The sequence below is a fragment of the Parambassis ranga genome, chromosome 14 (genome assembly GCF_900634625.1).
Source record: "Parambassis ranga chromosome 14, fParRan2.1, whole genome shotgun sequence".
NCBI lineage: Eukaryota > Metazoa > Chordata > Actinopteri > Ambassidae > Parambassis > Parambassis ranga.
This window is the reverse complement of record NC_041034.1, coordinates 16438946-16453453: the sequence shown is the minus strand read 5'-3', so window position 1 is coordinate 16453453 and position 14508 is coordinate 16438946. Positions and strand designations below refer to the sequence as shown.

Below are 14508 nucleotides of genomic sequence, written 5' to 3'. Positions count from 1 at the left end.
AGCTAAACAGATCAGCAGCATGGTCCACGGGCTGTCATTCTTTTCTGATGCTTGTGTCTAATGAGTTATCAGATATGTAACCTCAGTGAAAAAAGTTTAACACTCACTCTTTGGATTTATTTTTTCTGAAACATTTTCCATGAACATACAAGAATTTTTTTAAAGATGCAGAGGTTAAAGAGAGAGAGAGATAATCCTGTCCTATGATTCCTTGATGGTGTATGACTTTCACCACCAGAGGGAGCAATACTTCCTGACAATTCTCCCTACTAGCCCATAAACACAGGCTGGTCAAAGTATATTTCCAGAGCCAGAACTTGTACCGGCATGTGATCTGATATTAAGTTACTCTGTGTTCAGTACATGTATGCTCTATAATAATGTAATACATTTAAGGCAGACCCTTGAATGGAGACAAAAAATGGAGACATTTATCTGATGTTTTTTCTGGACATTGATAAAAGCAGGAAGAATATTTTCAGATACCTCAACCACTGCAATTTATAATCATTTGAACATTTATTTTTATTAAACACTAACCACGTTTAGGATCATATGCCAGAAAATACCCACTGTTATGTAGAACAGAATAACCAGCGCATGTCCTGATTCATTCCTCAATAGATGTCAGCTGGAAGCTGAAATATTTTGTCTTTCATGTCTCTGTCGTGGTTTTGTTTCTCTTCCCGCTGATTACATTTAATTGAACTGTTTATTGTAGCACTCTGCATGTGATCAACATTTTGAATGTGAAACCCCCGCTGTGTTCTGACTAACTCGTGTGTGCCTGTGCGCACGTACATTTGCATGTGTGTGCGTCCCGTTTTGTGCCGCGCTGTGATTTTCTATTGGTGGGCTTTACCAGTGTCGTGGAGCCTGATTGGCTCTGCTGTGGGTGTGTGCCAGTCACAGGCCTGACTGTTGTCAATGCTCATTGGCCCATACGAATTCTGTATCGCCATTGGGCTGAACTGTTCCCTTTTCTTCGTTGCAATTGGCTGGCTCTGTTATCATCACTCAAGAATGCGGAAGTCGTGCAGTCTACTGAGTCACCGTTGTCAGCTGATTCTTTCTGAGTGAGTAACTCGATTTATTGTTTTAAATGAAGTAACTTCTGTATTATGTTTTGCGTGTGACATGTTTCCCACCTGTCAGACTTGTGTTGTACTTGTGAACCTTGAACCGTTTAGTCGTTTTCTGTGTGCGAATGAGCGGGTTTTACACTACAGCCTCTATTAATGTTGCTATCCGGTAGCTAGCATGATGCTAATTGTTGCAAACACCAGACACACACACATACACACGCTCACTTTCGGTTTGTCTTCCACTCTCATCGTACCACAGTGCCATCCTGTAGTGAGGCTGTCGCCCACTTTCACTTTCACCATTCATGCGTGTAAACTTTATCCCCCTTGTCATTTGTGCACACCTGTTGTGTTGTCAGGAGTCTAACTAGCACCTGTTTAAGTAGGAGTTTACGGTCTCGCCGGAAACACTGGAAATTTCGAGACTGATGTTTTGGCCATAGGAAAGCACCACGGAATCCCCCGGTGTGCTGGAAAATGATGTGCTAGGAGAAAGAACACATGATTTAACAAAAGACAACACGCTAGTATCACTAAATGCTTCATTTAAAGTGGCTTTAATTAGTTATTATTAGCCACCAGCTGTGTTACCTTCTCGGTACTCTGTGCTGGAGTCTAAAGATATTTGGCATTATTACCTAGTATCTCCCCGCCCTTTGAATGTGAACAGAACCATATTAAAGCTAGTTATTTTATGTTACCAACTGTTTTTTATATTAATTGATAAGCCTTTTGGGTTTGTCAATCATTCCGGATAATATTTCCTGTGTGATCTTTTGTGTGAGCAACAGTCCATAACCCAAAGATATGTCATGCCCTGTGTGGCACAGAAAAGGCATCGAATAATCATGTTTATGAAGATGGAGGCATCACAAACTGCCAAATTTATTGTTTTAACACAAATCAATAAATGTGTCTTCTTTTTTTATGTACTGTATACATATTTAAAGCATAAGAACTTGTATCCAAATCTTTCTGAACGTACTGCTGTAACTGGGTAGGAAATGTCAGTATGCATAGTATTTGTATTTAGTTCTTTAGTCAAGAATACCCAGCCCTTTAATAGATATTGACTAGGACTTGTGGAATATGTCATATGATTCTGCATGCATGAGCATGCAGAATTCTTAGGTGCGGTTCGTACCTGCCGTTAATCCTTACAGTTCCTTTTTACCTCTAGACAGACAGACACACCTCACTGTACTGTGTGTGGAATTCTTTTTTTAGGCTTTCCGGCAAGACATTTAATCATGTCTAAACTGTTACGCTGTAAGTATGATAATATGTAACATGCAGCCTCTGGTATAGTTTTTTATACAAGTGATGGCTGTGTATACTAATATTTTACTACAAATTGCTTTTTTTTCAATCGCTTTGATATTTTTTGTGAAATCAGTAATTCACTCATATTGTTTTGAACATACTGTTCTACCATTCTCAGTGCAATCATGACGACTTTCCCGCATGGTGTCTATATTCATAACTGATTTCAGATAAATGCAATCCCTTCTGATGAAATGAGTCATGAGCGTGCTGTACGTGGGTGAATTGTTAAGCGCCTGTGCCCTGTAGTATGGCTCCCTTTACTTAGAGAAGCCTGGCACTAGAGAGTGGGAGGGAGAAAGAGTAAGCAATACAGACAGAGTGTGAGAGGGAGGGAGGTATGTCATGCTCTGGATTACAACCAGTATGTGTTTGGGAGACGGAGACTACTGCTACTTTGCAAGGCACTTAGCTTAAATTCAACCTAAACAGTACACAGAAGTTTGAATAAAAAGATTGATTCGACAGTTTGAACAGGTAAGTCTACTTTGAGAATAGTATTTTATGAGTTAAGTAGTATTTTTTTTCTATTTGTGGGGCTGTGTGCAAAAGGGGGTGTGTCTGAGGGGAAAAAAACTAAGCAAGACAACAGCACTGCACAGTGAAAACCTCTATCCAGTGACAAGTTGTGTCCTTGCAATCAGTTTATTATTGTTAATTATGGTCCAACACACAACAAAGTGAACACTGTCTCACTGTGTGAATCTTTTCATAGTAAACTTAGGCTGAGTGTGCTCCACTCCCTGCTGACTGAGCTTGCATATACACAGGAAGGAAGAGTGCGATATCAGTGTTACTCTTCATACTGCCATTTAATGAATCAAGTGTTTAGTTTCAGGCTGCTCAGTGTTGCACTCTCTCTTCTTGTATTTTAAATGTTTAATATGTGTGCAGCCACTGTAGCAATGCATGATGCTGTTCAGATATCTAATATTACATTGTCTAAAGAGGAGGAGAAGCAACAGCTGATTTAGATGTATGTTTCTACACATTAAGGCACAACATTGAGCTGTATCTAACCTGAGTTTGCAGCACCCATAGCCTAATATACAATCATTAGAATAGTTTATAGACTTATTGAAAAATGTGTCTGCTCAGAGTAACACCTTGTGGTGTTTTGTTTTGGGTGTGGAGTAGAGTTTTGGAGTTTGTCCACATCTCCTGGGCTTATCTGTTTAGCTTCTGATAATCTGCTGAAAAATGTCGAGTTTGCATTTCTTGTAAATCAGAGCTTCTCCTATCAGGTCTGGTCAGCTGATCTGCTCCAAGGAATCCATCGTGGTGTCAGGCTACACTGTGCTTGCTTGTCTGTCTGCAGAACTGCATGTGTGTGCAGCGTGTTTACACTGGTTTGACCTCATTTGAGCGCTTCTTGTACCTGGCAGACTGTTAAACCACTGCTCTGTATATCTCACACTGTCTGGAGAACAGTTGGATTGATGAGGGTCAGTGTCTCCCTGTAATAAAATGATAAAAATACTAAACATCCTCAGAAGTTTTATGACTTTTTTTAATGCCACATTCATACTTCTTGTTGTACTTTAGACCTTGAGGGTTGGAGTCCAAGCCTTTACCTAATCACTTGCACTACTTAACCGCCCACATACACACACGTCTGAATGTAGTGTGTTTTTACGTTGGCAGGAGACATTGCTGGCACGGCAGAGTCCAGTAGGCGGAAGGAGAGGGAGGGACCTGAACAGGAGCGCCCAGACTCTCTGTCTACAGCACTGGCTGGCAGCATGGTAAGCCAATCACATTATTGAGGAGGGGATTTGCATATCATTACAGTACATCTATATATTCTGCTGAAAAATTCCTGATTGCTTTTAAACCTCCTCTGAGCTCCCTGCATGTTATCTGCAGGGTGAAATGACAAGTCAGGACAACACACTCACACAGGAAATGGCACCGCTAGCTTCTAGACCAAAACAAAGTGCAGGGTGTTGCAACATATTAAACAAAAGAATGCACTTCTCAAACTTTGGTGACTGATTTAACTTTAAATCTTAATTTAAATGATGTCTCCACCTTCTATTTCAGGAGTTTGACATGCATCATTTTGCATTTGTGATACTTTGTTAGAAGGGCAGTTTGTATTATGACAGAATTCCGTGATGGATGATGTAATTGTTGCTGCAGTTTAACCCTAAACAGAGACTCGTAGAAATGCTATTCAGAGTGCATGAAAGGAGGCGGGGTATGTGTTCACACCAGTAGTAGTTTTTTCAGCAGGGTAACACCTTTATTGCTCCGTTTAGATTGATACATGCTTCTGCATCAGTAAGAGTGCTGTGTAGGAGGCAACAGCTGTTGCATGTCTTTGATGTTGCTTACTGCCACGTGTCTTCTGGTCAAGTTGCTGTTTTGGAGAACATCCAGACCCTGTTAAACTCATTTTCACATGAAGAAGCTCATGTGACATTTCAGAATATCAGAGGCACAAGTCCTGAGTAGGACAGTTATTATTTAGTGTGTGCGCTAATTCAATACTGCAATTATGGACAAGTGAGCAAGACGGCAGCCTGCAGCAGTTTATCCACAAGTTGCCTGAGTGGATGGTATAATGTTCCATAATGCATCGATATGCCTCTGTGCAGTCCACTTTGACAGCATTTTTGGATGTTTATAGGGACTACCTTTTGATCATAAAAAAACTCTTTGAATGTGATATGTCACCCACACATTTAGTATTACACGCTTTTAGCTTTTACATTGTCTGAATTGGACTGTTCTCCAGGAATGCTGATCAGATTCTACTGCACAGGAAGCAAGCAGTGGTTTGTTGAATCATGTTTCTGTGGTGGGCCTGAGGGTTGCAAGTCTACTGAAGCACAGATAATATAACATGTGAAATGCAAAAGTATTTGCAGGTGTCAACTTGAATTTCAAGTTAGCCACACAAACAGTATGTGTGTACATATAATAAGCAACAAAAATTCTGTAGAACTGCAAACTATGTTTGCAACAGGCTTTTTAATAATCGATCCATCACTGCCAGTAATTTAGGAGAACTCTGGTCTCCTGATATCTTCTCTGCTCTTTGTCAGTCAGTGTACAGTAAATGTGCTTTAGTCGGAATAGATGGTGCTTTCAGAAAAGGGAAGCAGTGACCAGATGAGTGACAAATTCCTTTTGAAACAAATGGGCACAGTTTTTATGGGACAGAAATAGGAAGTGTAACAGGAGGATGTGTGTCCCAAGGTTCTGGTCAACTAGGTCCACAGAATGTCCCCGTGGCTATGTGCCCAGCTTTAGCCTTTTTATGGGAGCACAGGGCTTAATTGATGGCAGGGCTGATGAACAAATAATGTGCCCAGGGAGGCATGTAAAATGAGAAAGCAGACCTCAGAGTGTACCAGGCAAGGCCTGTGTTAAAGTTGGGTTTCATTTATTTCTAAATTTAATTCATCTTGGTTGTATTATGATGAGTTTGGGTGTGGTCAGAGTATGTTCATGCACATCAATGCACCACAATCCAGGTGCACTAAACATGCCCAGCAATACTTTAATCATTACAAATCAAAGCCATGTTTGAAGTTATGATGCAGTACAGTGTTGTGCAATATTTGAACAAACGTATAGCAGTGGACACGGCTAATGATTTTTAGTCTTTAGGTGTTGTTGATCTAAGAGTCATTTTCTCAGGTGGGATTGTGAGCAGTTTGTTCCACAGGTAATATGATCCTTTTAATCCTGTCTTGTGAAGCAGCATTTGTTTGCTTCCCAGCCTCAAGCTTTTTTTTCCCACTGAGACAAAACGGGAAGTATTGAGTTCATACTGTCATCCACTTATGCTGCTGTATTGTGCGCAGGATAATGTGAGCATGGAAACGAGGACAATGGGGTTGTTTTACCCTGCCCGTGGTACTTGCAATACATGGTAAGGCTACCTTGCTAATGCTAACGTTCCAGTACCATGCAAAGATGGGTGTTTTTGTGTCACCGCTCCATATGATGTCACCTTGTTACACAAGAATTAAGTCACCTGGGTCTGTGTGTGTTTCCAGCAGCAGCTCGCTGTAGGTAGAGTTGTAGGTAGAACCAGAGGGTTCATTCCAGGTCGCTGTTAATGATTTGACTGCAGCTCCTCCTAAAGTGATCTTTGCCTCTGTTGACCTCACTGGGTTCCTGAAGCTTGGCTGTCAGTGACTGGTTCCTCATTCTTTATTTTCTTTAATGCTGTGCCTTTTTTTTTCCAAGTTTGAACAGATGCATGTTTTAGAGGTTCTCAACAATTCAATCTGGCATTAGAGCTACACTGGTAAACAGTTCATAAATTGGGCAGCCAATATTTAAATGCATAATGATTATAATGATTATATGTCAAGCCTGTATATTGCAGTAGCTACCCACAGAACGATTGTATTTTGGATGGGGGATGGCAGGACATTAATATCTGTTGAAGCATCAACATTGCAGAATGCTTTTATAGTTTAGCTTGTTTTGCTTGCAAGTCTTTTGTTTAGTCTGTTTTTAGCTCCATAGGCATCCCTCCCAATACTTCATGTGTTATTCAACTACTTCTATAGCTGTGTGTCAACATGCAGGCTGTCACCCTGCATTGGTGACTCGCTGCCCTCCTTTCCTAAAATAAAACCTGAGACACAGGAGGCCAAATCTGGTGCTCCCTTTTGTGGCTGGTTCAGGCAGGGCTTAGACTGCATATTAACACATCATAGATTAGACAGTGAGATTTCTAAGTTTGGATAAACAGTAGGATTATTTCATATAGGCCAATCTCGATACAGTTGAAACGTTTTGTGGAAAATGGACAAAAACAGGAAGTTTAATGTTACAAAGTCTAAAAAGTGAAATTATCTTTAAAGGCAAGGGAAAGCCCCATAATTAATAAAGCTGGATTGTTTGGGCTTAGCTGCAATCTTGTGTTTCACTTCTCCATTTCACCCATGTGTGAAGATAAATGTAGTGGGTCACAGGTTTAAGATGTGACATGAAAATGATCCTCTGCAGGGTTCTGCTTGATTTGTGGAAGTGCGTCTAAGCAGCAGATGCATCTGTCCACTTTCCTGATGAATTGAAAGTCATTCTGCCAACAACTTCAATGCGTCATCTCCCCTCCTACTGTATATATATGTAATTATAGTGAGTATGCATTAGGGAAATTATATTTTATAAAATGCCCTAAAAAAGCCATGTTTAGTAAAAGAACAGAATAATGTACACTATATGGACATGCTATAAAAATGCCAGATTTTAGTACTATAGAGTGTCAAAATGGCACATTGTTTAAAAAAAAAAAAAAAAAAAAAAAGGAACTTAAAACACAAATTCCTTTTTTTCTTGACGTATAGTTTCAGTATCATTCACCTTCCCTTCCACAAATACAACCTACGAAGTGTTTAATAGCACAGAAAAAAGCAGCTGCTACAAATCCCTTTAAGCTAGATTCAGACTGACTTTTTAACACCTAATATTGTAGTGAAGTATAGAACATGGCACTTAAATACAAAAGTAATTATTAATTATCTCAACTGGGATTAAGATCCCTCCTTTTACTGTGACGCTCTTCATGTTAAAATTACATGTAGCCCCTCCCCCAGTAAAATTAATCCCATTTTATGGTGCTGTGCTGTGCCTGCAGCTTATACAGTGTGGTCTACGCTGTACACATTACATAATGTTGGGGTCATACAGCTGTAGGTGACTGGCTGTCACGACACCGCCAGGAAGGCGAATAGGGTAAGAGGGGGAAGGGCTGTGTGTGTCCCCCATGTTGTATATAGAATGCAATATGTGCCATATAGGTTTCGTGACCTTCGCTGGTGTACCGTTAGGTGCAGCATGCATCGCTGTGCGCAAAGACGTGTCAGATAGCGCAAAGACAGCGGAGGAGAAGGATTTGTCTGTAGAATGCTGTGTCACCAGAGATCTCTGCATAGACTCACTCTGAACACCCCCCTCCTCTGTCCTCTGCCACGTATTTGCCGTCTGCACTGGCTTCATCGCTGCCAATGCTTCGTTTTTTTTTCTTTTTTGGGTTACTGTCCAACAATCGGTGTCTCTCTGCTCTCTGCGTTGGCTTAAGGTACTGTTTTTGTGTAGCCAGCGACAAACAGAAGTGTGTGCTTCATAGAAGCTCCACCGTATTCCACAGCCGCTGTCAGATGGTGCATATGTGGCAGTTGGAGCATCCTCTGGTTGCCGGTGATACACTTTAGGCTTTACCGCCTCGTTGCTAAGGGAGAAGCGTATTTATGAGGAGATGTCGGTGAAGGGTGAACAAGAAGAGTGGGGGAGGAGTGAGAGATGAGAGGGAGACAGGGGAGAAATGTGAGCATGTGAATGTGAGAGGGAGGTAGATGCGCATGCAGAGGGTGGAGCTTAGCATCAGGCAGTTCCCTCTGTCTTCCTTTCTCTCCTGCTTTCTCTTCTCGCAGCTTTCCCCCCATCCATTCACTATAGTCGAGAAGACACATCTGCAGTCATTTCATCACTGTTGCTCTCCCCTCTATTGTAACTCGGCTGACCGGGTGGACTGCTGCTCCTTTCTCTACCTTTGTGGACTATCCTTTCTTCTTCTCAGCAGTGCAACAGGAGCTGTCATCAGCGTGCTCTCTCTCCTCTCTGAGGGCTGTGGGGCTGGGGTGGGATCCTGAATGAAAGCCAGAACTGGCGAGTTGTACCCTTGCACCTCTTGAGAAGGGGAAACGTCCACAAGGTGTGAGTGGGGGGAGTGGGGAGGCAGGCTGAGAGGATTTGGTGCAGACGAAGAGGGGAGAGGCTGGGAGAAGAATGGTAATGCCGGCTCCTCGTGCTCTGGTCGTGCTGCTGCTATATAGGCTGCGTCTCACTCAGGCACAGTCCTGCCTCTCCTCGACATGAGCCTCGCAGGAAGGGTGTCCTGCTCCATGCTCAACTGTTTTGTAAGTCCACAGGCTTTTATTCTAGTGTTCTCTTTTGATTGTGATGGGTGTGTTTTAGGGCCCTCCCTCTTTACCTCGCCTGCTTGTGTGTGCCTGCGTTCCGATCTGTGGGGGGATGGGGGGGGGTGGGGGTGTTGGCCGACACACGTGAGCGATGCAGCTATTAAGTAACAACAGTGACTCTATACAAATAACTGAATTAGCTTTGTGTCTTCTTGAGCATGTAGAACTATTTAATTGCTGTCATCACTTTGTTGTGTGGCACTTTATGTTGGTTGGCAGGGAGGAGACAGGTGTCAGTTGTAGGACAGTACTGGTTTGTGCTCCTCAGTGTGCACCAGCCTCACTGCAGCATGAGCCCTGCATTGTGTTGGGAAGTAGAAATGGACCGTATAAGGAATGTGACAAAGACTGATGTAGAACACGTGTTTCTTTTGGTTTGCATTTTGAGAGAGAAGTGAAAAGGTCAACAGCTTAAGATCAGAACAGTTTCAGCCAAGTGTTGCAGGGCCTAAATTAGCTGGTGGCTCATGTACACCTCTGACCTTTCAGTGGTGTCCACTGTCTGTATCCATCATCATAACTTTCAGTAAGTCTACTTTTAAGCTTAAGCTCAATTCCTTCACACTCATACCATCCTGTTAGCCTCGGTCAAGTTATAATATTTATTATTTATTTTGTTGGGCATCAGCAAGTAATTGGGTCAGCATTTTTGTATCTTTAAAAATGGTACCCATCCAAACTAAATGACAAAATGTAGAAACTACACTCTCAAACCTGGTAGCACTCATTTGTTTTGCTACTCAAACTTTATAAAGACAGATGTAAATAGCGGTAATGAAAACAGATTTATATTTCTGTATATAATTGCTATGTCATCTGTTGTGCATGAATTTCAGTAAGGTTTGCTTTGATTTTAATGTCATTTTGCTGGAATAAACATTCACTAATGGCCCTAAATGGAAAGAAAGTTAGGATTTCTTGTTCAAAATCTCAACTGTGACCTTCATGGTGGTGATGGATCATAAGGGATTGCGGCAGTAAGCAGACTTTGTCTTCTTAGAAAGTCTGTAAAAAATGTATTAGCAAAAACAATTATTGTTTTTACTATCTAAAATAAAAAATAAATAAATAAACATGGTCAGTCCTAAAATGATATAATGACATGATAAAATTTTCACAGAACACAGCCTTCCTACTTTGTCTAGACATCATTTTATTTTTGGCACTGGTACTGTTTAAAAAAAAAATGTTGCCAGGTGGATAAAGAAGAGTTCAGGTGTTAGTCTCCTCTCAGTGAACAGACGTGGCCAGTCGTTACACAATTTATGATCTCTCTCTAATATGTCTGTGTTGCAGCTGAGTCGGCACTTCTTGTTCTGCGTCAGTGTCTGTATAATTTAGTATCCAGGTCCTCTGTTACTTAAATGGATGACTGCTCTGTCCGTCTCCTGATGTGGAAGAAGTCTGCAGCTTGTTCATCCCCAGCCACCATTGTTATCAAGCAATGGAAAAACATCTTTAGTTACTGTTGCAGCGAACCATGTTTATCTCCCTCTGCGATATGTTTTCTGCACTAAATGGAACTATAAAAAGCCTAATTGAATTGCTTACGATTTTCCATGACTCAGATTATATTATATCCACTACCTAAATGAATCAAAAGTGCAACTAAAGCCAAAAGCATTTGTGGGGTGGGCAGTAGGATGTGTACTTTCTTGCACCATGTCAGTTCTTGTGATGAGTCTGACATTAAGTTTCACCACTGTGACTGTGTCCTGTGTGTTTGTTTTGGTATCAGTCCGTCATAACATTGAGAAAACCCATGTGACCACAGCATGGTGACAGAGGACTGAACCAGGCAGAAAAGGCTGTTTGTTTTTAATGATAGTATGCCAGCAGCTGGTGTGTTTTCTCAGTGTTAAAGGCCATCTTAACTGTGTCTACATAGAAAGACTTGTTTTCACTGTACTGCAATGGTTTATTACAGCTTCTGCTTACCTAAAACCCCTGTTCAGTTTTGCTCAGTACATGGAGTGCACCCCAGTGATGTATAGCACTGAAATGGAATTGATCATTTAAAACGCAGTGGTCTATGAAATATTAACATTGTCAGAGCCTGGATGGGTAGAAAGAGAGAGAGTGCATTTGAACATTTTTGTCATACTGTGCCATCTTTGAGCTGGGTGTTTTGCTTGGACTGTATATCCAGGCTCTGGTAAGACAACATTACCTTTATGGTGGTGGTTTTTCACTTTTTCCCTGTCCATGCAGCTTCTGATTCCGCCCACCCTCGTCCTGTTCGAACACCTGGCATCTTTTGCATTTTAGACATTGTTCTAAGCTGTCTCTGTCTGACTCCCAACACAACAAAACAGGACAGGTTTTGCAGCAGACATAAAATTTAGAAGGTCACCTCTGCATCATGTAGTGCTTCTCTAATCTGCACAACTCTAGGACAAAGCTCCAGTCAGATTAAGTGAATAATCTGGTGAGTAAGGACAGCAAATAGTTACCAAAAGCTTTAGTGAGAAAGGAACTCTGCCTCTAAAAAGAGGTTGTTGTATCCATGGTAACCAGACACTTATTCATGAAGACTGTACCAGTCCTATTCAGTCTCTCTACCTTTTTTACTTCTGTGATGTCACACTGTCCATTAGATTCATTTTTTCCATTCACATACATGCAAATATCTCTGCAAGGGTTTTCACACCTCCCCTCTCTGGACCTGTAAAACCTTATTTTAATGCATTAAACGGAGCCCTGTGTGTTCTGCCCTCCACACACACTACTACGGTACTCTGCTCTGCTATGGCTGTCTAGTGGGCTTCTACAGTCAGGGATATTGTGACAATACATGTTATTATGACATTACATGTGCTATCAACTCATGACATTTTTATTTGATAAATGCATGAAGGCGGACGTGTGTCTGTGCGCATGCTTGTCAGCTCTAGCTTTTTGATTGCTTGTTGGACGAAGGTGGGGGAGGGTGTATAGACACACAGCAGTGACGAAGCAAAAACGTGTCGGGCACAGGACAAGCTGTGCTCCATCTTTGAGAGCCGGTTGGAAGTGTGAGCATTTCTCTTTCCTTTTAATCTTGTGTAAGCTGATTGTCTGGTATGCAATAGACCAAAAATAAAAAAAAGTGCTTGGCTGCTTGTGTTTTTGAAATATAATGGCATTTTAAGCCAGGTCCTAGTCGAGTGCCTTCTGCTGTGCAAAAAGACCTATGAAACTGAAAATACCAAGGTTGTCTGCAGGACAGGTTTCAGTTGTTCAGTGTGTCTCACTCCACCTGGCATTTTCCATTACTTGTTGTCCCTTTAAACTGTCATAATTGTCAGCTAAACTTATGGAGCAGTACAACATCTGTGCAACTTTTATTCAGCTGTCTGCCTTTTTAAAGTACACCGTGTTCTAGCATGCCTCTCAGTGGATTGCCGCGTCAGGGCTGCTCCATAAGAGAATTCAGTAAACGGTGCTAAGTATCTGTCACGTATTGCAGCGCAAGACCAATACCAAGGGATCGGATGGATTGATGTAGCATGTGCGTGAATAGAAAATTGAATGCATGCTCCTTTCAACTGATTGGCATTGATTTATTTGGTGGAGGTTCCATGATAGTGGCATCTACAGTACTTTATGACAGCTATCCAATGTGCCATTGTAAACTTTCTTGTGAAAGCAAACGGCGTGCACTTGGAGGTCAGGCTGCTGTTTTAGGCTGCCTGGCAACAGCGTGTGAGATCGACCTGTAACGACCTGAACCTCCCAGGATGCCTCTGACCGATGGCCACTGTCATGATCTATTCTCGGGTGAAAATAAGTAAAATGGATGATGCACAGCTGCCTCATCAGTGTGATGCTGAAGGCTGGCTCTGGTCAAAGATCAAACATTAGTGGGGTTTGTTGCGCTTCTAAGGGAGTCCCGACTAGTCTGGAGTCGAGGCTTTTAAGATTAGCTGGCATGTCTTCCTAAAGAGGCATCACATCTTGAGGTTTAAATTGAACATTGTACAATTAGATTTGGTGGAATGCTAAGTAGTAACACTTGGTACACATCATGTGATATCTTTTATACAATAATTCAATTATACCATAATTACAAGCAGCAAATTGTAAATCAAGTCAAAGGCATCAAAAAGGGCAAATGTTTAGCAAAATGCCTATAAAGCTATTATTGCTAGGAAGACAATTCACTCATTTTAAAGGTGTTCACTGGCCACTGCAAACACTGTATGTGGCACAACAAAAGTAACAGTATTCCAAGTGATACAGTTTGACTTGTTGGTTAAGGGGGAACTTTCCACTCTGAATAGGGAGTTTTTCCCTGTACAGTAAACATTACAAGAATGTTGCATTATGTTTAAAAGAAACCTTCACTCCACCTTCACCTTGAGTGTGAGTTATGTGCAGATGGATGCACAGCATTACCATGAACATAAAGCCATCATCTAAGGTAAAAACACATTTACCTCAGACCGCACAGCACTTAAAAGTGGAGCATCTTTCAGAGAGTGTAGACATCTCTGTTTGGAACAACCTTGACCCCCGCCTCTATGGCTGCCATCAACAGCACAACAGACTGCAATTTATGGAGTAGAAGTAGCCGGAAGACTGGCTTTGTGTAGTGACGTATTGTATTTGTTTAGTGGCTTTTATCAGAATCAGAATCAGAAATACATTATTAAATTGCTTAACCTTACCCATGGCTTCCATACTAATTAAAGGTCACCAATACAAACAACAGCAGCAAGGGATTCTCCATCCATCTATAAATCTATAGATCCCGAGCTAGAACTACATATTTATCAGTGTTTTCAAAATCTGTAAGCTTTTTATTATATTTTTTGAAGAAAAGCATCCTGTCTTCTCATGTAAAAAGGCTCAGCAGGAGTTTTTTTTAAATGAAAAGATACATTTTGATAATATACTCTCAAGTTAATCTCAAAACAGTTTACATTTAATTTGGAGTCTGTCTTGATTGCATCATTTGACATGATTGCATTCAACATTTTAATATTTGAAATTGGTATCCCTGTCATCATAATGATGCCCCCACACTCAGTAACAATGTTGTACATCAAAATTGTTCATTTAGAACAACAAAGATGTGCACATCATGGCAACTACAAAATATCATAGGATCCATGACATTGTCTTTCCAATCAGACGGTGACATGTTGTAGGGTAGGATTTGTCACTGC

General features: G+C 41.2%; 1 protein-coding gene across 4 annotated transcripts in view; it reads left to right on the top strand.

Annotated features, from left to right (window-relative positions):
- The first annotated feature begins 1006 nt into the window (after nucleotides 1-1006).
- mtmr4 (myotubularin related protein 4) overlaps nucleotides 1007-14508 on the top strand; it is a 30251-nt gene continuing 16749 nt past the window's right edge. For 2 of the 4 annotated variants that reach the window (XM_028421063.1, XM_028421060.1), the window contains exons 1-2: nucleotides 1007-1076; nucleotides 4053-4153. In XM_028421063.1, coding sequence (XP_028276864.1) covers nucleotides 4151-4153 — 3 coding nt within the window. In that variant the 5' untranslated portion in view covers nucleotides 1007-1076; nucleotides 4053-4150. Of the gene's footprint in view, nucleotides 1077-2332; nucleotides 2355-2707; nucleotides 2886-4052; nucleotides 4154-14508 lie in introns of those variants that run through there. The other 2 variants (XM_028421062.1, XM_028421061.1) reach the window with 2 other exon arrangements.